The sequence below is a fragment of the Rhipicephalus microplus genome, unplaced genomic scaffold (genome assembly GCF_043290135.1).
Source record: "Rhipicephalus microplus isolate Deutch F79 unplaced genomic scaffold, USDA_Rmic scaffold_34, whole genome shotgun sequence".
Classification (NCBI taxonomy): Eukaryota; Metazoa; Arthropoda; class Arachnida; order Ixodida; family Ixodidae; genus Rhipicephalus; species Rhipicephalus microplus.
In genome coordinates, this window is record NW_027464607.1 from 4138677 (window position 1) to 4165796 (window position 27120).

Consider the following 27120-nt stretch of genomic DNA (forward strand, 5'->3'; position numbering starts at 1 on the left):
TTTAGCAAAACCAACAGTTAAGCCACAGGAATGAAGCCCTGAATGTGATGCGACGTAATGCTCCAGCGATAAGCAAACTCTGCAACGAGAGCTCTCAAGGTAGTCGTAGTGGTACACATTACTTGCCCCTCCTCGAGTCAAAATATGTGCAATGTTTTATTTATACAGACAGACCACCATGGTAATTTGCCTGGCATGTCCATAAATTTGCAATAAAGAAAAAATGAATACATATGTACACAATTTTATTAATACCAAGGCATTGTGCATATGACAATAATGCGATCAAGGACTGCAAGTCTGCAAAATGCAATAGAAGGCAGAATGAAATAAAAACTTGTGGTTTCCAGCCTGGGCTTTGCTATAAACTATTTTATATAAAGTTCTGGTAAGGTACACTTACTTTCTGCATTTCTTCCGGTGCTGCCTCTCAACTCCTTCTGACCTGAAATGAAGGAAAGGTTCAGTTGTCTTTTTTATCACACCTGAGTGACAAATTCTCCCTTTATACAATAAAGAAAAAGAAATATATGTGCCACTTAAGAAAAAAAAAATGAGGGAAGACAAGAAAAATTTTTTCTCAGAATGAATAGGCGCAGCTTCCACACCTATAGGACGATTCATGGTGCAGACAATGCATCGGAGCTTTCCCACTGTGTTTATGGTCCCAGATGCCAACCTGAATGCAACATTCAGTTTGTAAAAGTAAAGTTGACCCTCCTCTCGGCTTCCAATTAAAAAAAAAAGGAAACAGGCTTCATTATGAACAACTGCTGAGCTATCTTGCTTAAACAGTAAAGCTTCTCTTTTCGCTGGCTCACTTTCCCTAAAGGTAGCCCCCTCCCTCACAGAGAAACAGCAATTTCACCATCAGGAATGATGATGATTAGTGGAGTTGATTATGTGTGGTGTTTTATGGTGCAAGGGCCAATTGATGGCCAAAGAGTGCCATTTCAGGAGACAAGAGATGTGAACAAAAATATGGTGTGGGGCAGTATAGGGACCATAAAATTTCACGCACTAACGCATGTAAAAACATGGAGATAATAATGTTATAATAGTGACGTGAAATATGTGCAGTGATAGTGAATGGTGAAAGGTCGTGATAGTCAAACAATGGTGGAGAAGTATGCACTCCAGCAGCAACTTCTCTTCAAAGGTTGTGCTATGGGGCTCCTGCATATATGGCAATAAAAGTACGCACGTCTGTTAAAAATGCCAACAATGATTTCTGTGTGAAAAGTGGTTTTTTACCGATGAGCAGTGATGAATGAAATGGTATCTGTTGTTGGTAGGGCAATAAAACATGCTTTTTTCTGACAGCACCTAAATCACCGCACTGAACGAGAATGCGGAGAACTACAGTTTGTCAATATTAGCGGGTCATATTAAGCCTTCAGGCGGTTCACGTTGACAATGTTGCGCCTATGATAGCGCATGTCCGAAGATTGTTCAATGGGTTCGATGAGATAATTGACCGGAGATGTGTGCTTGATGACATGGTAGGGGCCTTCGTATTTCGAGAGTAGTTTGGAAGAAAGGCCAGCTACAGAGGTCGGGATCGAGAACCATACGAGCGCACTAGGAAAGAACATGGGCTCAGAAGTGGCAGAGCCATCACGAATACTCTTCTGCCGTTTTTGCTCATGTGTCGTAAAGTCTTGGCAAGCTCACGACACTCTTCAGCAAGCCTGGCTGTCTCAGAAATAAGTGTACACTTATATGAATCCGGCGTGCACGGGAGTATCATGTCGATGGTGTGCGACGGGCGCCTTCTGTACAGCAAGAAGAAAGCTGAAAAAGTGATTGTGCTCTTAGGGGCAGTGTTGTAGGCGTAGGTGATGAAATTCGTGTGGTCAGCAACGACGTACATTGAAAACATGTTGCCGAGGGTGCGGTTAAAGCGTTTCGTGAGGCCATTCGTCTGCGGGTGGTAAGCAGTAGTTTTGCGGTGGACAAAATGGAACTTCGTGAGAATGGCTTCGACATAATTCCGACAAAAGGACACGGCCTCAATCACTGAGAAGCTCCTGGGGTGGACCGTGGCGCAGTATGAATTGATGCAGCAGGAAGGATGCAACATCGCATGCAATAGCCACAGAGTGAGCAGCAGCTTCGGTGTATCACATTAAATGATCTACGGCGACAATGGCCCAGCGGTACCAGCCGACGTCAGAGGAAGTAGTCCATACAAAGCGGTTAATACAAATCGTTGAACTTTGATTTCAAGGGCGCGGTTGCGATCGCTTACACAAGTGCTATCTCAGCAAGCAACAGTGCACTTTCAACACGAAGAGACTGTGCGAAAAAAAACTTCTTCCCAGAGCAGCCGTATCTGCTTACATCAGCGTTTTATAAGGGCTCCGCTATATCGGATCCAAAAGAGTTGGCTGCCAACCTTACTTCGTATAATATTACAGTTTGTTGTGATAGCATTCATTGAATTGCATTCGACATGCCATTGTATTCATCTAATCAGCGAATCGCCAAGGCTATAGTCTCGCAAAATCGGAGGGCAAGACAGAAGAGCGTGACGAGTCCACCTCCGAAAATCCATCGTAGTCACCATGGTCCCAGAGAGTTTTCTTCAGCACCTAATCTGACATTCATTCAGTGGTAAAGACACAGTTGTCCGCATTAAAAAAGAACAACTCTGAACTATGCACGTGCGCAAGGCATCGAAAACAAAGCGCTAATGACATGGATACCGCAGAAAGCTATTCAATAAAATGCCCTTCATATACAGCGCGGCTCCACATTAGTGACACAAACTAAAAGCATGGCACTGCCAACGTAAAATTAGTTCTCTTTTTTTATTGTTTTTGGTTTGTAGAGAGGAGGAGAGAGCATTCACTCTCGCTCCCTCGGCGGCAAGAACGGTAGCAACGCTGGCTTTTTGGGAGCAAACCAGCCTGCGCGCCTCGCGCCCACCCGCGCTCAATAACAAGCGCTCTCACTCCTGGAAGTCGCTGGGATGCAAGTTTCTGTATCCCAAGAGATGTATGGAAGAAATACAGCACCGTTATTGGCTAAATGTGGTCACGTGATGTAAGCGCACTTCTGTTTTTTCCTGTTTTTTATTTCTTTTCAAGCAAGATAGCAGCAATCGCAGATAGTTGGTTTTTTCGAAGCTAGTTGAAGCAGTACGCCGTAGAAACTTGGGTTTGTCACCGCCATGTGTTACACGTGGCTGTGCAGATTTACGGTGGACGAAGCTGTGCTTAACATTAATCCGAAAGTTGTGCTTAACATTAATCCGAAACTATACTGATAAAGGAATTGGGTCCCAAGTTTAGGAAAACTTTGAGAGGGGCAACGAGCAAAACAATAATTGATGGTGAAGTCCCTGATGGATGGAAACTTAGCAGTATGAGCATGATCTACAAAGGAAAGGGGGACAAAGCTGACATAAACAACTACCGTCTTATAACAGTGACATAAGTGGTGTACAGGCTGGCGATGCAGGTTATAAAGGAAAGACTGCAGGCATGGATAGAGGATGAGGGGGTGCTCGGGGTACTGCAGAATAGGTTTCGGAAACACAGGAGTCTGGAAGACAATCTGTTGTCACTGACGCAGTGCATCGAAACAGCAGAAAAGGAACACAGGATCCTGTGGCTGGCATTTTTGGATATCAAGGGAGCGTATGATAGCGTGGTTCAAGAGGACTTGTGGTAAATACTGGACACACAAGGTGTGTAAGATGGAGTCACTAATCTTTTAAAGGATATCCATAAAAGTAACAAGGTACTTGTAAAGTGGGAAAAACAGGTATCCAAGCCCACAGAGGTGAAACAGGGGCTTAGGCAGGGGTGTCCTCTGTCACCCTTGTTATTCAAGACGTACCTACAAGGATTAGAGGCCAAATTAGAGAGAAGTGGACTTGGCTTCAACCTCTCTTTCGTCAAACAAGGAAAAATCATTCATCAGGCACCACCAGCATTAATGTACGCAGATGATATAATGCTAATGGCCGACAACGAGGATGATTTGCAGAAATGGATGAACATCCGCGGTAATGAGGGAGATAGGTTAGATTTCAGATTCAGTAAGGAAAAATCAGCAGTCATGATTTTTGATGATAATGAAGGTTGTGAGCTTAAGATACAGGAAGTCATGCTAGAGATAACAGATAAATACAAATATCTGGGCGTATGGATAAGCAATGGAACCGAGTACCTAAGGGAACACGGAATATACGTAATTATTAAAGGTAACAGGAATGCAGCAGTGATGAAAAATAGGGCACTGTGGAACTACAATAGGTAAGATATTGTGAGAGAAATTTGGCAAGGGGTCAAGGTTCCAGGTCTGACGTTAGGCAATGCGGTCTTGTGCATGAGATCAGAGGTTCAAGCAAGATTAGAAATTCGGCTACGAGAAATAGGTAGACTTGCTTTAGGAGCCCATACACAAAATCAGGGAGTACAAGGTGATATGGCATGGACATCATTTGAGAACGGGGAAGCCAGTAACGAGATAAAGTTTGAGGAGCGATTAAGAGTCATGGGGCAGGAGTGTTGGGCTATGAAAGTTAATGATGATGATAATATGTGGTGTTTATTGCCGCAAGGGCCATGTGAAGGCCAAAGAGCGCCAGTACATGATACAAAAGATGTAGGCAATGGGTGAGATTACTGGCTGTATAGAGGCATAAAGTTTCTCGCGCTAACGGCGGGTAAAGCATAAAGGTATTAAAATCATGAGAGTGACATGAAATGTGTTCAGTGAAGATGAGCAGCTAACGGTTCTGATAATGATTACACTGATACATAGAGAGATGATATAGCACGATTGTCTCTCAATGCCCTTGTCTCCAAGGGCTGCAAGACAGGTGCCTTGTAATGTATCTTTTGTAGCAGCTACCTCTCTTCAGAGGTCACACTACAGATTACCAGGGTAGATGACATTAAAAATACCAACATCTTTTAAAAATGCAAATAATTACTGATGATTGAAAAGTGAATCCCTACCAATGAACATCGATGAATGAAGTTGTATTTGCTTTCGGTAGGATGATGGGAAGTGTTTTTTCCTAAAAGTGTGCAATTCCTTTCATTGGAATAAAACGTGGAAAATTATGAGTGATTCACCACATTTCTCGCACAAGGGTGGATTACCACCGCACAGAAGATATGAATGTGTACTAAGGGTGTGTCCTAATCTTAGCCTTGTAAGTGTTACGTCTGTGTAGCGTGACTTCGATACTGGCGGCCGATTGCCAAGCTGTGAATTGATACAGTGTAGTTTATTTTACGTGTGGCTATCTCATGTACTTTGCCAATAACCTCTGAGCTGTCGTTTGAGCTCAAGTGCAGGGATGGATATAGATGTATTGGCAGAGTTTATTTGGACATATCCAGCTAACTGATCTGCCATCACATTCCCTAGGATCTCGTGATGCCCTGGCACCCTGAACGACGATGTGTTGTTTGAGGGTGTACACTGTGCATATCAGTGAGTAAAGTGAGATGACAGGATTTTCGTACTTTTTCAAAGTTTTCAGAGCTTTTACTACACTTAAGGAATCAGTGTAAATTACTGCCCTTTGTATTTTTGATTGTTTATATTGAATAACTGCCGCAAATAACGCATACGCTTCTGCTGTCAATATGCCCATATTGTCACAATGCAGAAACAGCAGCAGTTAATTACAAAAAGCTCACTTTAATTGTACCAGAACACCGGCAAACTGAATTCTTTTGTCTCTCGCAGCGCGTGTTCGTTGTTCTCTTGGTGCTGCATATTCAAAGCGGCATTTGCCCCACTCCAGAGAGCAGCGGCCCGATGCTCTTCTACAAAATACGGTGTAGTAGATGTATAGTGTAAATCAGTCCGAAAAATAGGGCTTCATTCGCACAACGTGCACGATTTCTGTTTTTTGCTGGCGAGTTGTCGAGGGGCTGTCAGGAACGACCACGTAATTAACGTCGCTCAGGCATTGTAAAACTGTGTAGGGGCCAAAATACTTCTTTAGCAATTTTTCAGACAGTCCCCGGCGGCGGATAGGACTCCATACCCAGACTTTGTCGCCGGGCCGATGGACGACATGTCGGTGTCGCAGATTATAACGTTGGGCGTCGTAATTTTGCTGCTGGGTGATTCGGACGCGTGCAAGCTGCCTCGCTTCTTCTGCTCGTTAAGTAAAAGATGCAGCATCCAAATTGATGTCATTGCAGTCGCACAGTAACATGGCATCAAGCATCGTCGTCACTTCACGGCCATGAAGAAGACTGAAAGGCGTTCTTCGAGTAGTTTCTTGCTGCGCTGTATTATAGGCGAACGTGATGTACGGTAGAATGTCGTCCCAGTTCTTGTGATCCATGTCAACGTACATACTCAACATGTTGGCAATAGTCTTGTTGAGGCGTTCTGTTAAGCCGTTGGTTTGTGGATGATAGGAAGTGGTTTTCCGATGGGCTGTTCCACTGAGCTCAAGCACTGTCTTAAGGAGCGCGGCCGTAAAGCGGCACCTCGATCCGTTATTATAATTGTCGGAGCACCGTGCCTCAGGACGATATTTTCTACGAAGAATCGTGCTGTTTCAACGGCGGTGCCACTTGACAAAGCCTTTGTTTCCGCGTAGCGCGTAAGATAATCAGTGGCGACTATTACCCACTTGTTGCCAGCATGGGAAGTCGGATATGGTCCGAGGAGATCCATTCCGATTTGGGCAAAAGGTACCGTGGGCACTTAAATTGGTTGTAATAGTCCATCTGGTTTTAACGGTGGCAATTTCCGTCGTTGGAAATCGAGGCACGTGCGCACGTAATGCTTCACAATAGCTGGAAGTCTTGGCCAGTAGTATTTCTGTTGGATTCTGGCCAATGTGCGTGTGAATCTGAGATGGCCAGACGTTGGCTCATCGTGGCAAGCACAAAGTATCTCCTCACGGAGTGACGTCGGAACGACAAGTAGGTGGGTGCTTCCTCTGAGAGAAAAGTTCTTCTTATAGAGAACACCACTACGTAAGCAGAATGACGGCAGACTCCTTGCAAATCTTCTAGGGACGGTTGTTGTCCGGCCATTCAAAAAATTCAATAAGGTGAAGCAACTCGCTGTCTTCTTTCTGCTTGCACGAAATCGTAGTAGTGTCGACGACTCCTACAAACGCCATGCTGTCATCTTCTGTGTCTGTGACACGGTTCAGCTTGCGGTAGTCGACACAAAATCGCAAGCTTCCGTCTTTCTTTTTAACCAGCACTACCGGCGATGCCCAAGGACTTCTTGACGGCTGGATGACGTCATCGAGCATTTTCTTCACTTGTTCCTGAATCGCTTCACGCTCTTTCGGTGCTACGCGGTATGGGTTCTGTCGTATTGGCTTAGCCGTCTCCTCCGTTATTATCCGGTGCTTCGTCAGTGGCGTTTGACTGACCCTCAAGATCGATAAAAAACAGTCTTTGAACTGATAAAGAAGATCTACTAGATGCTGTCTCTGCGCTGGTGACAAATCCGAGCTTACGTCGATAGGTGGTGGGGCTGACGTGGCTTGCAGCTCGTCCTGTTGTACTACACAGCACTCGCGAATTTCGGTGATCTCGTCGAAGTAGGCAACTGTAGTGCTTTGTGTGATGTGTCGTCGCTCGTTGGTAAAATTCGTCAACAAAACCTCCGCTTCACCACACACAACATTGACTATACTTCTGGCAATTGCAACACCGCGAGAGAGTAGAAGCGTCAATACTTGTTGAGCGATTCCTTATCCAGTATTCTGCTCGCTGCAAGTGACTAAAACAAGGCGGCACGATAACGGAGGTACGGTCACATCGTCAATGACTCGCAGGGATTTTCGGTGTAGCGCTGCGCTTTGATTCGCTGAAAAGGTCAGCACACCGTCTGGTATATTGATGATGGCACCATATTCACGCAAGAAATCCATCCCCAAGATTGCCTGTTTGCAACATTCAGAAAGAATAACGAAAGTTGCGACGATGGATGCATCCCCTATCTTCATTCTTGCGGTGCACTTTCCGGTAGGTGTGAGTAGCTGTCCTCCAGCTCCTCTAATCTGCGGTCCTGTCCATTCCATTCTAACCTTCCTGTGCGTGTCTGCCAGACTCTCATTCATTATTGAGAAGTCCGCGCCAGTGTCGACCAATGCCATGACGTCATGTCCATCAATCATAATTGCAACTTCGGCAGTAACAACCCCATCTTTCGTCGATTCATTGAAAATGTGTCTCTCTTCGCTTGGCAGTATTGGGGGATTTTCAGCACTTCGACGATTCGCAACCTTCCCCCCTGAGGTCGCTGCTTTTAGTTTCCCCGGCGTGGACTAGGAGATCTCACTCTTGGCACGTGAGTAGTGCTCTGTTTAGAGGTTGGAGAATAACGCCCAGGAGAGGGTGATCGCGACCGAAACCCAGGAGGAACGTCCCGCGGGGTCATGACACTCGTGTCGACGTCAGGTGTTCCGTTGAAATGGCGCCGAGGAACAGTGGAAGGAAACCCTTGGTACCCTGCGACGCGATACGGGCAATACCGAACGATGTGGCCTGCTTCCCCACAATGAAAACACAGGGGCCTATATTGAGGGGTACGCCAGATGTCAGTTTTGCGAAGTGGTGGCCGCCTCGGCGTCGAAGTTTCTCTGTAGTACCAAGGCGCTGTCGGCGGATGTTGCTGGTGGTACTGATGTGATGTTGGCACGTTCGCTGGCTGTCAGCGGACTATGTCTGCATAGCTTGCCCTGGGAGTGCTCGTGTTCGGCTCAGGAAGCTAGAGCCCTTGCCTGATTTCCTGGCGTACAACTTCCGTTACTGAGGCGATCGCGCAGTCATTCGGTTTAGCGACGAGCTTCTCGACCTCTTCTTGTACGATTTATCGTATTGGTTGGCGCAGAGAACCTTCGTCGGGTGTTGTTGCTGTGGTCGTAGCTGCCACGCTGATTGGTGCACTGTGGGTTGGGCGGTGATACTGGCGATAATGTAAATGCAGTGCGCGTTCGATGGATGTCGCCTCCTTGGAGAATTCGTCTACACTTGTAGGCGGGTTTCGTACGAGACCAGCGAAGAGCTGCTCCTTAACGCCCCGCATGAGGCGGCTAACCTTTTTGGCTTCCGGCATATTAGGATCTGCTCGACGAAATAGGCGCGCCATGTCCTCAACAAACATCGCAACGGATTCATTTGGTTTCTGAATCCGTGACTCGAGGAGACGCTGTGCGATTTCTCGTCTTTCAGTGCTCGCGATCGTGTCAAGGAACTTCTGCCGGAACTCGTCCCAAGATGACCACACGCGATTCGTGAACCATGTTCGAGCTCCGTCTTGAAGCGGAAAATAAACGTAGCCCCATTTCTGTGTGGTGTTCCTCCCGTTAACATTCGCTGTGTGCTCCAATTCCTCGAGCCAGTCATGTGCGTCCTCATATGCGTTTCCGTGGAAGTCAACTGGAAGTCGGGGGTTCAAAACAGTTACCTGTGTCGTGCTTGGGCTGGACATGTTGGGGCCAGTGCTTCCAGGCGCCGTCATGCTTTCTGGCACGGTCACGCTTTCCGGCAATGGACTGAACTCTGGGCTGAGGCCTAACAGGCGGCGGCTGCTGCGGTGAACGGGGATGTTGATGTGCCGAAGTCTTTCTGGACTAGATGCGGGGCTGTTGTCAGGCGTCCCGAACATGTACCCAGCACCTCCACCAGTGTCACAATGCAGAAACAGCAGCAGTTAAATACAGGAAACTCACTTTAATTGTACCAGAACACTGGCAAACTGATCGGAAGAGAACCTCTTTTTTTTCTCCCGCTGCGCGTGTTCTTTGTTGTTCTCTTGGTGCTTCATATTCAATGCGGCAATATCTCATTTTGAAAAAAGCAGGGAGCACTCATCTTCCAGTCTTTCCTGTGAATTAATTTAATGTTAATTGGTGGCAATGATTTGAGCATGTTATAGAACACCTTATGCACAAAGCCGTTCACTTCTACTTTGTACACCGCACCGTGCGACTGGATGGACGGATGGATGCTATAAGCGTCTCCTTTATAACGCACGGGTGACACGTGTGCCAACAGGCTCACAAGAAAGAAATGAAAAGAAGACATTCTTTTTATGTAGGCCTAATACTTTATTTACTTCAATTAAATCAATCTTATCAAAGAAAAATATAAAATTATGATCCATCTTTCTGTTTCTTCAGGCAGAATTACCTCTATTTCCCTCTATTTCTATCCTTTAGCTCTACTTTTCTGCAACCAATACTCTAACCGTCTCTTGCTTCTATCGCGGGTGCAATCAGCTTTCCATGTTTGTCCCTAAAACCCAAAGACCCAAAGTCTCATGTAGGCTTGTACCCACACGTATACCTGGGTGGATATCACCGCATTCAATCGGAACATGTTCCATCGTTTCTTTAGCTCCTCCACAGCATGTACAATGTTCTTCCTCTTTATTGAATCTTGCTTCATGATTATGTGTTCTAAGGCAATCCAACCTCGCTTCGAACAGTAAAGCGCTTCCCTTTGAATTATCATAAAACCTCTCCCGCCTTATTTCGTTCTTGCCCTTTCGGTAGTTACTGAGAGCCGGCTTCTTTTCCATCACTGTCATCCAATAGATCCTCTCCGCCTCTCTGAATTTTCGCTTAATGCTCCTTGTCGCCATATCACCCACATTGCCAGCTGTATATTTACTGGTGAGCCTACTCATTCTTTTTCTCCACTTTGTGTCTACGCTCTTCCTCTACAAATACCTGACCACTTTCCCTGCCCATATATTTGCCTACATTTTCTTAAACATCTCTTCAAATCTCATCTCATTTTGCTCTGGGCTTCCCTTAGTTCAAAGCCTGTCCATCCCATATCCCCCTTTAAAGCCTCTTCGTGATCTTCCCATGACCTCCCAATGCAAGGCGTCCTACTGTCCTTTGATTTACATCCATTCTTGATTGCACCTCTCACTTTATGCACAACACCGAGTACCCAAATGTAAGCCCTGGAACCATTATGCCTTTCCACAGACCTAGTAGCACTTCGTACCTATTGTGTCCCCATAACTCTTTGTGCTTCATTATTGTAGCATTACTATTTCCCTTTGCTGCTGATGTTTTTTTACTGTACCTCCATATACTTATCTCCCTCATTTACCCATGCTCCGAGATACAGGTACTCGCTTTTCCTCGGTATTTCTTAGCCCTATAATGAGACCGCCTGGTCTTTGTGACCATTGAATACCATAAACCCACATTACATTACATTGTGATCATTGAATACCATAAACCCACATTACATTACATTGTGATCATTGAATACCATAAACCCATAAACCCACATCCACATACATCTACCAGCCGCAGTATATGGTCTTGACTGTCGACAAACAGGGCAATATCGTCTGCATAAAATAGACCTGGAAGCTTTTGCTCAATCATCGCGCCACCCTGTTGGTGTGACAGATTAAACCGAATGTTGCTACCTTCTACACTTTTTCCATCCTCACCATGTACAGCATGAATAACAGCGGGGACAAAGGACATCCCTGTCTCAGCCCCTTGTTAATTTCAATGCTGTGATTGCTACTTATTCCTTCCCATTCTATGCAAACTGTATTTTCTCGGTATATTTCTCTCAAAAGCTGCATACAGTCGTCACTTATGCCCACTTCCTTCAATATGTCACACAAAATTTCCTGATAAACATTGTCATATGCCCCAGTGATGTCTAGATAAGCTACGTTTAAGGGCCCTGCCTGTCGATTAAGAATCCATTCTGAAGTCCTCCCAAAATATCATTTTGGTCTGCCCACGTTTCTATTCTTAATTTTACTGCCTGTGTTGCCAACCTGTATAGCACAGATATAATTTTTATGGCTTTATACGAGTGAATGTTAACCTTTGATTTGTGGGGTTTAACGTCCCGAAACCACCATTTGATTATGAGAGACCACATAGTGGAGGGCTCTGGAAATTTTGACCACCTGGGGTTCTTTTACGTGCACCCAAATCTGAGTACACGGGCCTACAACATTTCCGCCTCCATCGGAAATGCAGCTGCTACAGCCGGGATTTGATCCCGCGACCTGCGGGTCAGCAGCCGAGTACCTTAGCCACTAGACCACCGTGGCGGGGCGCGAATGTTAACCTTTTCCCTCTTGCCTTTATGAATTAAGTTCATTCTACTTTTCCGCCAAGTGTCTGGTATTTCCTTCTCCTCTAAGCACATTTCTACGAATTTGAGCAAGGCTTCTTCAGTCTATGTCCTAGTTCGTTAATGAGGCGGATGAAAATCCTATCTATTTATTGATTTTGTGGGGTTTAACGTCCCAAAACCATCATTTGATTATGAGAGACGCCGTAGTGGAGGGCTTCGGAAATTTTCACCACCTGGGGATCTTTAACGTGCCCCCAAATCTGAGCACACGGGCCTACAATATTTCCGCCTCCATCGGAAATGCAGCCGCCACAGCCGGAATTCGATCCCGCGACATGGAAATCCTATCTAAGTCAGAAGTAGTGGGCTTAAAAATTTTTCCTTCAGCCTTCTTCCAATTGAAATTCTCAAGCACTACTTCTTCCTTGGTTGCACTCTTTTCCATACTTTTACTCCCCAGTCCCCTGGACGACCTTTTTGCATGAATCTGCTATTACTTTTTAGATATAACCTAGTGCTTCGTACCCTTAAAATTTATTTCCTTCTTCACCTACCATATGTTGTCGCATTGTGACAGACTTCTTACCTAGCTCTCTTAGGTGGTTCAAAAATATTCTAGGTGCAGCCTTCTTCTATTCGCGAATCTGTGTCATCCAGCGTTCACTTTCATCTTTAATTTTTCTCTCGATCAATTCCTGCAGAACGTTTTTTTTTCTCTGAATATATTCACTATATTCGGTTGACTTCATCTTGTGGCCTTTTTCCCTGCCTGTGCTCCAGTAATGCCTCACGTCGCTACTCGATCACTTCCCGGATTTCTCTCATCCACCCTTTCTCTTTTCTTTCCAGCAAGTAGTTTTCTTTTCTTTTTACCATCTCTCTCGTCATTACATGTAACAGCTCACTATACTCCCAGTATTTGCCTGGTAGTTTTTCTATTTCCTCCTTGACTCTTGAGGCTATATTTGTTATTTGTGTGTCATCTAAATACGAGCTTCCAAACTTTGACTCTTGAGGCTATATTTGTTATTTGTGTGTCGTCTAAATACGAGCTTCCAAACTTTGACTCCATGTTCTTATTGTTTTATATTCCATTTGTAAGGTTGTGTTTATGATCACTACCCTAGCTGTTAATGCCTTCCTCGTCTATTCTCATCTCTCTAAGCTTGTCACAGATTCTCTCTGCCATATGACAATAATCAATGCTTGACTGCCAGTGTCCGACTTCCCACGTAACAATACTGATTCTTGGCCTAGTTGATACTTGCTTACTGACATGATTTGGCCACAAATAATACACACACAAAGTAAAGAAACACTCAACGACAAGTTGGAAGTTCCACTTGTACTTGTTGTTGAGTGTTTTTTTACTTTGTGTGTCTATTATTTGCGGCCAAATCATGTCGGTTCCCACGTAATCTACCCCTCACACTTAGGTCCTGCATCATCTATCTCATGGATATGTTGCTTGCAGAGATCTAGCAATAACCTGCCATTGGTGTCTCATTATTCATCATGGTCCTGTATATGAGCATTCATGTCCCCGAGAACAATTATTTCGGCCCAATGACCAAATTCTTTAATATCGGTGCGTATGCAATTCACTATCTCCAAATTCTTTTCTTTCCAGTTATCTCCTGTCCAGAAGTAAGCTACACCTAGCCACGTTTTCTTTCCCTATGCTGTGCCCGAAAGCCAGAGGTGCTCTGAACACATTTGCTTCAATGTACCTCATTTAGCTTTGCTATGGATTAGTATTCCAACACCCCCACCTTTTCTTTCTGATATTGCCACGTTCCATTTCCCAAGTTTTGTTATCGTCCCAAAACACCACATGATTCTCAGCGCAAACCGCGCCTGCAGTTTTCGGGAAGGTTCCGGACTGTAGTAGATCATTTCGATAAGATCACGCCCACTGTGCGAACGGTACAGATTGTTCTGGAACCTACGCCACTGCCAGCGATAACGCTAGAACATTCGACGGCAAGAGTATAAATGCCGACGCGCTTCGCCGCTTGTCAGTTGTTGATCGAAGGCCGACGCTGCGTTCGCCGCTATCAGTCCGAGACTGCTATCTGTGCAAGACTGCTGCTGTAATTAGACTTTCCCTTTACTGGGCACAGGTTCGCCCAAATAAACAGTTAAATCCCAACACGAAGTTTTCTGTCCTTGGCCACGTCACGACCTCGTGACATCTGGTGGAGGTGCTGCTTTGTTCATGTACCGGACGCCCCCGTCAAACCGTGAACTCAGCCCCCGTCGCGGAGAAGACAGCGACGCCACCAACCAAGAGCAGCGAACGAGCCGCCGACAGCAAGGTCTCCCACCGGAGTACGGCCTTCTAGAAGACAAGGCGCGGAAGACCAAGACCATGACCTCGACTGCAGCGACAATGACAACCGGAGCGTCCCAGCCCGCGATCGTCATTCATCAACCCAGGGAACTACCAACGTTCCATGGCTCATCGTTTGAAGACCCTGAAACCTGGCTAGAAACATACGACCGTGTGGCCGCCCTCAATCACTGGGACAACGATGAAAAGCTCCGTCGTGTGTACTTCTACCTGGAAGACACCGCAAGGACCTGGCTAGAGAATCGGGAGTCCACGCTCCGAACGTGGGATGTCTTCTGCGGCGCATTTCTGCAAACGTTCGCAAGCGTCGCTCGCAAAGAGAGGGCCGCTGCTCTACTCGAGACCCGGGTTCAGCTACCAAATGAAAAGGTTGGAATTTTCACAGAGGAGATGACCCGCCTATTCCGTCACGCTGACCCAGACATGCCTGAGGAAAAGAAAGTTCGTTTCCTCATGCGAGGGGTCAAACAGGAGCTCTTCGCGGGACTAATGAGGAATCCACCGAACACTGTCCAAGAATTTGTATCCGAGGCGACCACCATCGAAAAAACGCTGGACATGCACACCAGACAGTATAATCGTCGCCTGACTCCAGAATGCGCTGCTGCTCAAGCCAGTGACTCCGACGACCTGCGTGAAACGATCCGAGCGATTGTGCGGGAAGAGCTGCGCAAACTGTTGCCTTCGGCGCAGCCTCAAGTGGATTCGATCGCCGACATTGTGCGAGAAGAAGTCCGGCAATCGCTTCGAATTCCCGAAACACCGCCGCCCGAGCCAAAAACTATGAGCTACGCTGCTGCACTGCGCCACAACGCTCCTCCCCGTCCACGCCAAAACGCCGCCCCATCGCACTTCCGTCGACAGACGCCACCGCCGCCACCACCCCCACCGACGTCATACCGTTCGCCAGCGGCCCAGCGCAGTGCACCGAGGAAGACTGACGTCTGGCGCACCCCTGACCATCGCCCGCTCTGCTACCACTGCGGCGAGGCCGGACACACATACCGCCGTTGCCAGTACCGACAGATGGGACTGCGTGGCTTCGCCGTCAATGCACCACGCCCACAGCCAGGAGAATGACCACGTGATATCGCCGACTACCTGACAGGAACTCGGTGGACACCACGAAGCCCTTCCCGTTCGCCATCGCCCAGCCGCCGCACGTCACCGCACCACCGACAGTACTCTGGCCCAACGCGGGGCCGGTCTCCTAGCCCGTATCCGGGAAACTAAGGGCAGCAACCGGTGGAGGTGCGGTTGCTGTGCGACGAACTACCGAAGATCCTCCTCCGACGACGGCGCCGCGACGGAGCTTTCCGAACACAACGCCAACCAGGCAAAGCCCTGACGGTGAAAGCTCACTTACCGAAGGTGGCCTGACGACGCAACATGGAAGCAGCGGAACAAGCCGACGCAGCCGTGACCCGACGCCACGCCCTAACTGTAATGCGAGACGGCGAACTAGCGACCTCGACGTTCTTATCGACGGCCACAGTGTGACTGCTCTCGCCGATACTGGAGCCGACTATTCTGTCATCAGTGGGTCGTTCGCCGCGAAGTTAAAGAAAGTTAGGACAGCTTGGAAAGGCCCTGAAATCCGCACAGCCGGAGGTCATCTCGTAACGCCTGCAGGAATCTGCACAGCGAGAGTCACCATTAACGGCCGTATTTATCCTACAGACTTCGTAGTCCTACAGCGTTGCTCGAGAGATGTCATCCTTGGCATGGACTTCTTATGCCTCCATGGTGCTGTCATCAACCTAAAAACAAGGTCGATAACGTTATCCACAGAAGAAGCACTACCGCCGCGCACGCCGTCAGGACACCATGCCTTGAATGTGCTGGAAGAACAAGTCACCATTCCGCCTCGCTCAAGCGTCATTATTTCAGTCGGCGCTCCTAAATCACCTGACTTGGAAGGCGTCGTTGAAGGCAGTCAGCATCTGTTGGTCACCCGAAATATTTGCGTCGCAAGAGGAATTGCAGAGCTGCGAGGAGGCAAAGCAACGGTTATGCTCACGAATTTCAGCAATGAGTACAAACATGTGAACAAAGGAACAACGGTCGCATACATCGAAGAAATTGTCGAAGCCACCAGTGCTTTCGCCCTCGCCGATTCTGCGGAACCTGCTCAAAGAAACCAAGCCCCGCCCATAGCTTTCGACGTCAATCCCAGACTTCCAAACGATAAGCAAGAACAGCTCAAGGCCCTGCTCCTGCAATACGAAGATTGCTTTTCGTCGTCATCGAAAATTCGGCAGACCCCAATCACGAAACATCGAATCATAACCGAAGAAAATGCCAGACCACTCCGTCAGAGTCCGTACAGGGTTTCGACGCGAGAACGTGAGGCAATGAAGAGACAAGTTGATGAAATGCTGCGAGATGACATTATCCAGCCGTCCAAGAGTCCGTGGGCATCCCTCGTGGTGTTAGTGAAGAAAAAGGATGGGACCCTACGTTTCTGCGTCGACTATCGCCGCCTGAACAAAATCACAAGAAAGGACGTGTATCCTCTCCCACAAATAGACGACGCCCTTGATCGGCTCCATAACGCCAAGTACTTTTCGTCAATGGACCTCAAGACTGGCTATTGGCAAATCGAAGTCGACGAAAGAGACCGAGAGAAGACGGCGTTTATAACACCGGACGGCCTCTTCGAGTTTAAGGTGATGCCCTTTGGCCTTTGCTCAGCGCCTGCAACTTTTCAACGCGTTATGGATACAGTACTGGCAGGATTGAAGTGGCAGACTTGCCTTGTGTACTTGGACGACGTCGTCGTGTTTTCCTCGAGTTTCGACGAGCATCTTCGGCGCCTTGAAGCTGTACTTCAAGCCATCAAGACTTCCGGACTCACACTGAAGCCAGAAAAGTGCAGATTTTCGTATGAGGAGCTCTTGTTTCTGGGGCACGTTATCAGCAAGTCTGGAGTTCGTCCCGATCCACGGAAAACAGCCGCCATCGCCGACTTCCCGCCGCCCACTGACAAGAAAGCCGTGCGCCGATTTCTGGGCCTGTGCGCCTATTATAGGCGGTTCGTGAAAAACTTCGCCCGCATCACCGATCCTCTCACTAACCTTACCAAGGCCGACTCGGAGTTCAAGTGGGAAACGCCACAGGAACACGCTTTCCAGGAGCTTAAACATCGCCTCCAGACGCCTCCGTTACTTGCCCATTTCGACGAATTCGCCGAGACAGAAATACATACTGACGCAAGTAGCGTAGGTCTTGGCGCCGTTCTTGTGCAGAGGGCTGACGGGCTTGAAAGGGTTATTAGTTACGCCAGCCGATCGCTATCCAAAGCAGAAGCAAACTATTCCACAACAGAAAAGGAGTGCCTCGCCATCATCTGGGCTACGTCGAAATTTCGCCCCTACCTCTATGGCAGGCCCTTCAAAGTTGTGAGCGACCACCACGCCTTGTGTTGGCTAGCCACCTTGAAGGACCCTTCAGGTCGCCTCGCACGAAGGAGCCTGAGACTTCAAGAATATGACATTACTGTCATTTACAAGTCCGGCAAAAAACACTCCGACGCTGACTGTCTCTCGCGTGCGCCTGTCGACCAACCGCTACCCGACGACTCGGATGACGACTACTTCTTGGGAACGATAACTACCGATGACTTCGCTGAACGACAGCGGGCCGACCCGGAACTTAAAGCCCTAATAGAATACCTCGAAGGCAGGACCGCCGAAGTCCCGAAGGTATTCAAGCGCGCACTTGCGTCGTTCTTTCTACGAAACAGTCTTCTACAAAAAAAAAACCTTTCACCGCTTCGAGCTAAGTACCTCCTTGTGGTGCCTTCAGCTCTGCGACCAGAACTCCTGCAGGCCCTGCACGACGATCCGACGGCAGGGCACCTCGGTGTTTTCCGCACGCTCGCGAGGATACAAGAAAGGTACTACTGGCCACGTCTTACCACCGACGTCACTCGTTATGTGAGGACATGCCGGGACTGTCAGCGACGCAAGACACCGCCGACAAGGCCAGCGGGACTTCTGCAGCCAATTGATCCACCTTGCCGACCTTTCCAGCAGATTGGTATGGACCTACTGGGGCCGTTCCCGACGTCGGCTTTCGGAAACAAGTGGATCGTGGTAGCTACCGACTACCTCACCAGCTACGCCGAGACAAAAGCCCTGCCAAAAGGCAGTGCATCCGAGGTAGCTAAGTTCTTCGTCGAAAATATCGTCCTACGTCACGGCGCACCGGAAGTCCTCATCACCGACACAGGAACGGCATTCACTGCCGACTTAACTCAAGCGATCTTGGCATACAGCCAAACAAACCACCGCCGGACGACAGCGTATCACCCACAGACCAACGGCCTTACCGAGCGGCTTAACAAGACGATCGCCGACATGCTGTCAATGTACGTCGATGTCGAATACAAGACGTGGGACGCCATTCTTCCGTATGTGACCTTCGCATACAACACGGCGGTGCAGGAGACGACGCAGATATCACCATACAAATTGGTCTACGGAAGGAGCCCGGCAACGACGCTCGATGCCATGTTACCCAACGTCACCGACGAAGAAAACCTCGATGTGAGCGAGTACCTTCAACGCGCCGAAGAAGCCCGACAACTTGCGCGTCTCCGTATCAAGAATCAACAGACGACCGACAGCCACCGTTACAACCTTCGACGACGCTTCGTGGAATACGAGCCCGGTGAACGTGTTTGGGTGTGGACGCCGATACGCCGACGTGGACTAAGTGAAAAGCTTCTGCGACGGTACTTCGGACCGTACAGGGTGGTTCGACGTCTCGGCCCACTTGTTTACGATGTTGTCCCCGACGGCATCACGAACTCTCAACGACGCCGATCGCGACCTGAAATCGTCCATGTCGCGCGCCTCAAGCCGTTTCATGCGCGTTAACAAACTGAAACAGTGTTTTTTTTTGTATTATTGTTGTATCGTAATTTATTCATTGTACTTTCTTGCATTATTATTGTACATTCATCTTTAGTTAAAGCATCGGGACGATGCCTTTTTTTCAGAGGGGGGCAATGCCACGTTCCATTTCCCAAGTTTTGTTATCGTCCCAAAACACCACACGATTCTCAGCGCAAACCGCGCCTGCAGTTTTCGAGAAGGTTCCGGACTGTAGTAGATCATTTCGATAAGATCACGCCCACTGTGCGAACGGTACAGATTGTTCTGGAACCTACGCCACTGCCAGCGATAACGCCAGAACATTCGACGGCAAGAGTATAAATGCCGACGCGCTTCGCCGCTTGTCAGTTGTTGATCGAAGGCCGACGCTGCGTTCGCCGCTATCAGTCCGAGACTGCTATCTGTGCAAGACTGCTGCTGTAATTAGACTTTCCCTTTACTGGGCACAGGTTCGCCCAAATAAACAGTTAAATCCCAACACGAAGTTTCCTGTCTTTGGCCACGTCACGACCTCGTGACAATATGATCCTGTTGCATCCTTCCAAAGTATAATTCCGAATCTGTGGTGGCTCTTCGAAGTCTCTAGGTGTGTTTCTGTACCTGCATATACACTTACTTGTTCCTTGTTTAACTGCTCCTTAATCTCTAACCATGCCTTTTTTTTTTTGCCACCCTGCATGTTAATGTAACTAATTGCAACACGCACCTTCTTCTTCTTTAACCTTTTCTCTGGGTTTTCCTTATACCACCTCTCAAAGAGTCCCCCAGGTTGTTTTTCTCGTAACTAGCTATCCTCGATACCGAAGGGCCCGCATGCCCCCAAAAAAACCTACTGCGTGTCATGCAAGTCGCTAACCCACATCATGACCTAGCCTCCAATCGAAGTGAATTCTGTCTCATTCAAAACCACCCCACCTATGTGCCTCTATGTTTACTTCCACTACCTCAAAGACTTTATCTGGACTCATCTGCCATATCCCTTTCTTTGATTTGACAACCACAACAGGGTACGAAGCATTAGGTTATATCTAAATACATGTTTCTCTTTTCAAAACAATATCTTATTGCCCAAGGCACGCACTAATTACGGACTAAAAACAGTGAGCTTCTCCGCCATCAAGGTATGGAACACTCTGCTTTTGGAGACTGAAACCTCTCCCTCATTAAAAGCCTTTAAACATTCCGTTCGCCTTTCTTTAAACTTCTGACTTAAGTGTAATTAGTGTCGTTGCCTTTTTTTTGTCATACATTTTCATGTTTTTATCCATTTCTATTTTATTTTTCTTCTTAAATATTTGCTAGTGTTTATTCCTAGCGATTGCTTTGTTTGCACTATATTAGCTTCACTTTTTTAATTCCTTTTTTTGTGTACTTCAATGTCAAATATTCTCGATGTTATTGCATACCATAATGCCTCTTTTATTATTTTGTACGCATATTCACGCTTCTTTTATGTGATCCTGCTCCTGTTTTTATTTTTGCTTTTTGTATTTTATAACAAGAGGTTCCATTGCAGTGTTTACACTAAGGGACCTCTTTCTGTATACCTCTCCCTATATGTAACTCCCCACCCAATTACACTCAATAAACTGAAACTGCAAATTCCTGTCATGCATTGGTACCTCCGGTACCGTGCATACCACTACATGTACCCCAGAGAAAATGGTGCACACATCATAAACCCCTTTTGCCAATGTGGTTGCTAGTCCTGCCGACTCTTCATTGAAGACATCGTTTAGACCAGCCGCAATAATCACGAGGTTTCATCCATTAGCTTTAGTTGTGAGTTTAGCGCTCGCTTGCCTCAACACTGCTTTCAGCTTCTGTCCTAGGAACGTACCTATCGAAACCCTCTTGTCGTCTCTTACCCTCTTTTTGATTGCTTCTGCGTTGATTGCTTCTGCGCATTGAGCACCGTCCGCACGGTGTGGTGATCAAGGTAAAAGTGGACGGTTCTGTACACAGCGTGCAATGCACCTGTCACAGTGAATAAAGCATGCATAACTAAGTAGTAACGTCAATTGCTTTCCTATCAGGACCAGAGTGTCAAAACCAAAAAAGGAAAGAAGTACATTTAAGGGCTTGCTTTTCTTTTCTTCTGCTAGACACCATATTAATGAGATCTAATCAATGATATTATTGATTGGCCATCATGCCAATTGGCATGATGGCCTGTTAGATCTCATTAATACTGTGTCAAACAAAGAAAACAAGCCTTTAACTGTACTTCTTTCCTTCATTTATAGTGAGGGTCCAATTCTGACAAATTTGGTGCCTTCAGGTAGTATACGAGGGATCATTGGTGAGCTGCCAGCTCGTAATAAGTTCACATACTACATGACACCAAGCAAGAAAAAAAAAAAATTGGCCTCGTATCTGCATGTAATCTGCCAATGTCGTCGAAAGACGATAGTCTTGCGTGTGGAGAGAGTGAGCAAAACATTTATTTGATGTTCTACGGAAGAAAATCGGTGAATGGTAATTTAAAGGCGCTGCGTTCCCATTCGCTGCCTTGAGCGTGCAGCGGAGGCGAATGAGCGCATCAAGTCACGTCACACGTGAGACATGAGCGCTACCTGGCAGTTATCTTGGAAACCAAATGCACAGCTCTGAGACTGGCGTGCACGCCCGTCTCAGAGGCGATAAGGTGTAGAACGCAAGGCAACGGGTAGGTGCCACCACCATCGCGTCTTAAGAAAGTGTTGGAAAGACACCTTTTCGTGCAAGCGTTACATGGTCAGCGCTGCATGATAAGTGCTACGGTCCTTAAGTCACTTATGGATGCCTTTTCTAGTAAAAAGTGCACATGCAGAATATATACGTGTTGTTATGGTGCCACAGACTTGCGCAATAATTGCTTATTAATTGACAACTGCACAAGTATGAACGCTAAATCTTGAGCAACATTCGTGGGCAATGCGGATAGGGTCGGCCGTTTCAAGTACCCGGTGCCGTTAAGAGTGGACAAACAGACAAGTGTACAGACAGACAGACAGACACACAGACAGACAGACCAAAGTTTTGCGTCGAAGGTCCCCAAGAAAGCCTATCATCTTTAAAAGTGTTTCACACACGCTGTCATGGCTACTGGTGGTGCTGACTGACGCTCCCATGTCTAATGTACATATATACCCCATAAAATAGACTGGAGGATGACGGCTATGATAGCTCAGTTGGTAGAATGCGTTATACGATGATCGCAAGTTCGGTCCCACGGCAAGTTATCTTTTTGTCCACTTTCTTTACATTTACATTATTATACCAAAACAAAGCATATTGTGAAAGGAAGGACATTTAAAGAGCTTAGCAACATGGTCAAGAAAAAAAACTGAGTGCCTGGAGAACAATTGGCAGACGTCAATTCATAAAATGACATTCCTGAGTAATGTATCCCTATTTTGTAAAGTCCTGCAATGTCGAATGTGATACATGATGGTGGGATCATTTTCGCTTTAAGAAATAAACACAAAATATGCACCTCTTCTACAACTACTGCCCAAATCTCCAGAAGTTACAAAAAATGAATGATGCACATACCACATCAAATCACGCTGTAGAAAGAATCACATATGCCATAGTATTTGAGCACAGACTATTTTTAATTAATACAATGTACAAGGTTCACTAAAGACATTAATATAAAAATGGAAAACCCCATGCCCTGTCTAAGAAGTGTTTGTGTTTCCTTTAGACTCATGCACTGTATACATCATTACTTACCCAACAGCACACATTTCTTAACTAGAAACCAAAGATAGCATCTACATTTCTTAATGAGAGACTAACACTACCTGGAGCCTATTTAACATGTAAACTTCCTGCTATTTTCCTCCATATTGTATTTCCCATTTACTTGCATATTGTGCCTAGTTTTTCAGCAGGCTACCTTACAACCCCACTAAGTAGATGCTAGTACAATATTATTTGCTAAAGGCTCAATACTTCATTAGAGATGCGCTGTATTATTTACAAATGTATAATATATAAAAGGTTTTCAATACAGGCCAATATATCAGTGAATGTGCTTCAGTAAGCTATTACCACCTGTTATTACAAAATAAGCATCTGTTTGCAAAGTAGGTAATAAGTTATATTTTGCAAAGCAGGTAATGAGTTATATTTATTTTATTTATTTTTTTATTTAATACATACTGCAGACCATGGTTAGGTCCAAGCAGGGGGGCACAAGAAGATAAAATGCAAAAATACAAACAATACAAGCAAGCAAGGCACTTATACAGGGGGTAATTCATTCCACTCTTGTATCGTACGCGGAAAAAAAGAGTACTTGAAGGTGTCAGTAGCAGCAAAATATGGGGCGAAAGCATTCGGGTTGTGGTGCCTAGTAGGTCTTGTTTGTAACGGTTGCAAGAACGGAGATGGGTCAATGGACAGTGCACCTTTACTTAGTGAAGAAAGGAAATCAAGACGGAAGCACTTTCTCCTGGATTCAAGGCTGGGGATTTTTGTTAGCAAGCATTATTTGTGAGGGAGAATCAGTACGCGAGTATTTAGAGTAAATAAACCTTACAGCTTTTCTCTGAATTCTTTCTCCATAGTAATTTTTCTGGGAAAAATGTTGACAAAGTTTGAACAAAATGAACCAGGATGATTAACAGGCCAGCTAAGCTCTCAATCGAACAAATTATGACATATTTGCCATTACTTTGTACAAACCAGTATATTTAATGACGTATATATATATATATATATATATATATATATATATATATATATATATATATATATATATATATATATATATATATATATGAGGGAGAGGGGTCAAAATATGCATTACTCATGCCATGCTTTTTAAAAGACATTTGTACCTTTTTATCACAGATAACAAGGTGCTCTATAATTTTCATGGCATGACAAACGATTATTATGACAACATGAATTTTTGAAGATTTCATGTAATCTGTGATGAATTGGACAACATTATTTCAAGAGGGACAGGTCGGCATGAGCACTAAAATAACAAAGCTGAGCTTGTATTCCTACTAAGAGACAGAGCGTGCAACCATGGACACAAGAGAGAAATCAAGGTGCCACAAATGCCAAATAACAACTGAAAAGATGCACAGCACAGAAAAGAAAGCAGACATGCAAATTCGCCAGCTCATATCTCATGTGTCCGTGTTTGCAAATTGCATATTTTAACTTTGCGCTTGTGATAACAATAAACTAGAGGTAAAGATTCTAACCTACACATCTTTAGTTCAATTGAAGCCCTTTGTCATATCTATATTGCTTCAGTGCTGAAATGCTGCTCAACTCGTTTTTTCTAAGAACTCTGGAATATGAAAGCATTTGTTAAAAACATTTGTAGAGAAATTGCAAGTAATCCACGACTTCCTCCATTTCGTCGGAGCCCTTACCAAGTAAAATGTTAAGCATCACGCTACATTTAAATAAAGAAACAAAGCTTCATAAGTCTCATTTATATACTGCTAGATTCACATACATAAATTTACTGAACAAAGTGTGTTTAAGTTGTTCTATGTGTCAATAGGTACTGTGCCACAGACAAAATTTACTTTTCAGTGACTCTAAGATCAGCTACTATATCTTCAAGTGCAGAGTTGTATACTGTTTTTTTGTAAACACCATATTCTTATTATAAAAGTATATTTCCTGTCATTGCTAAATAACTAGGACATTTTTATGGGTGGGGCCAGTTTACCTGGTAGTATCTTTGTTGGGAATAATGGTGGGTGCTGGGAAAAGCAACATGAATGAGTCGAGAAAAAAACTAGATTTTGAACAAGTTTATTTGTTGTAAGTACAAGATAACTATTCTTTATCCACTACAACGAAAACTTGTGCGTGATATCATCATTTACTGCAATAGTAAAAACAGCGTCAAAACATACTGGGGGGAGGGGAAGGCTTGATGTTGCATTACGGTATGTTCTGCCATCTAATGTTGTGTGGAATTTCCAGCGAAGTCTCCTGGCTTCCTTCTGAAAGTAAAATTAGGAGCACGACAAAGGCAATTAAAAGAAAACAGCAGACTGCAGGGTTTTTCTAAGCTTTCATAGCACCAAAACCTTTGTAAGGTCTTTGCAAGGATATTTACAGAAAAGCAAAACTATTTTTCAAAAGCAAAACTGACAGTAACTTCCACACCTACCAAGCCAAAAGTAACATGTTTCCTTCTGAATTATATTTATTAACATGTAAACCCGTCCAAGCGAAGTGGCACACATCATAACTTGCGCTTTCAAAAATTTTGTGAAGCAACGCTCACAGCAGGCATTATACTAATGTTAAAAATAAATACCAGACTATTTGTCACTTGATCAAACTGTAAATGCAGGCTGCAAAATTATACATTAATGTTATAAATATGTGTTCACTTTAACTGTGCAATATTTTTATAGTAAACTAGTACACCACGATCACATACGGCACAGGAAACTTCAGGTTGGTTCAACAGAAAGCTTCAAGTTTGAACCAACCGTGTAAAGAGCTCAGAGATAACAGCAGGAAGTGAGCTATGAATATTCAGGTAACATCATTTAAGCTCTTGAGAGGTCTCTTTTTATCAGTTCTTCTTGTTGACCTGACAAATGCAGTTGAAAAAAATCACCACGAAAAAAAAAGATCACTCGCACAAAAAAAAGTAGGCTAGAGATGTCAAGCCAAAGAAAAATAAAACTGATCAATGCAGAAAAAAATGCTAGGCCTGCGTGGAAGACGTAGCACAATCACAGCATAAGCTCTGGGAGTGGCCTTCCATAGAGCCCTCAGTAAACTCTCACGGTGCGCCTATTGCAAGTACACTAGCTAAGTACCAACTACACCAGTCACCGTCATTCTGCATAGTAACAAAGCACCCAGTGTGCATCTGTAAGTTGTTTAAGTAGCTTGCACACTTTGTTGATGTTACAGCCGGTGAGGATGACGAATTATGGCTCGGCCCTTCGTAACGAATGGGAAGCTTTCAACAATCAACTCATTAAGCAGTTCACATGAAGTGATGTCTTGCATAAATCTATCCTGCTTCTAAGCAATTAACATGGTTAATCATCTAACATGATGCCTGCAAAGGGTATTTTGGCAAAGAATATTAAAGCATGTGCATGACTTCATTGCAAGATGCCTAATCACTATCTAGATTTTGGCTTGATTTGCACAAACACTGAGCTTTCTTTCTTACTAACGATGACAGCTGCAATAGACTCTGGTGGCTGATGCAGACAATATTGCCACTGAAACTGGCTATTGCAATCACAAAACTTACACTGCAAAAAATTTGTTTCTTTTATGTTTAGTTATGACACAGTCGAAAATCGTATGGCCCTACCAATGAAGAACGGCTGTGTGATACGCTTGTACGCTTATCATGAAAAAAATCCCATACTTGGGCAGTGATTACAGTGCAATTTCTAGCAAAAGCATATAATCTTGGACCAAATTAGTCATTTGCTTGAAACAAGTTAGGCACTGGGGCCATTGTTTGAATTGCCATGTTCCATTTCCCAAGTTTTCATTATCGTCCCAAAACACCACACGATTCTCAGCGCAAACCGCGCATGCAGTTTTCGAGAAGGTTCCGGACTGTAGTAGATCATTTCGATAAGATCACGCCCACTGTGTGAACGGTACAGATTGTTCTGGAACCTACGCCACCGCCAGCGATAACGCTAGAACATTCGACGGCAAGAGTATAAATGCCGACGCGCTTCACCGCTTGTCAGTTTGAACGAAGGCCGACGCTCGGTTCGCCGCTATCAGTCCGAGACTGCTATCTGTGCAAGACTGCTGCTGTAAT

General features: G+C 45.5%; 1 protein-coding gene across 4 annotated transcripts in view; it reads right to left on the reverse strand.

Moving 5' to 3' along the window:
• Positions 1 to 27120, reverse strand: part of LOC119162968 (STING ER exit protein) — a 169168-nt gene that overhangs the window by 83978 nt on the left and 58070 nt on the right. For 3 of the 4 annotated variants that reach the window (XM_037414854.2, XM_037414855.2, XM_075884528.1), the window contains one exon: positions 404 to 445. The exons of the other annotated variant lie outside the window; for it this stretch is intronic. In XM_037414854.2, the coding sequence (XP_037270751.1) occupies positions 404 to 445 (42 nt within the window). The remainder of the gene's footprint in view (positions 1 to 403; positions 446 to 27120) is intronic. 4 annotated transcript variants of the gene reach the window in all.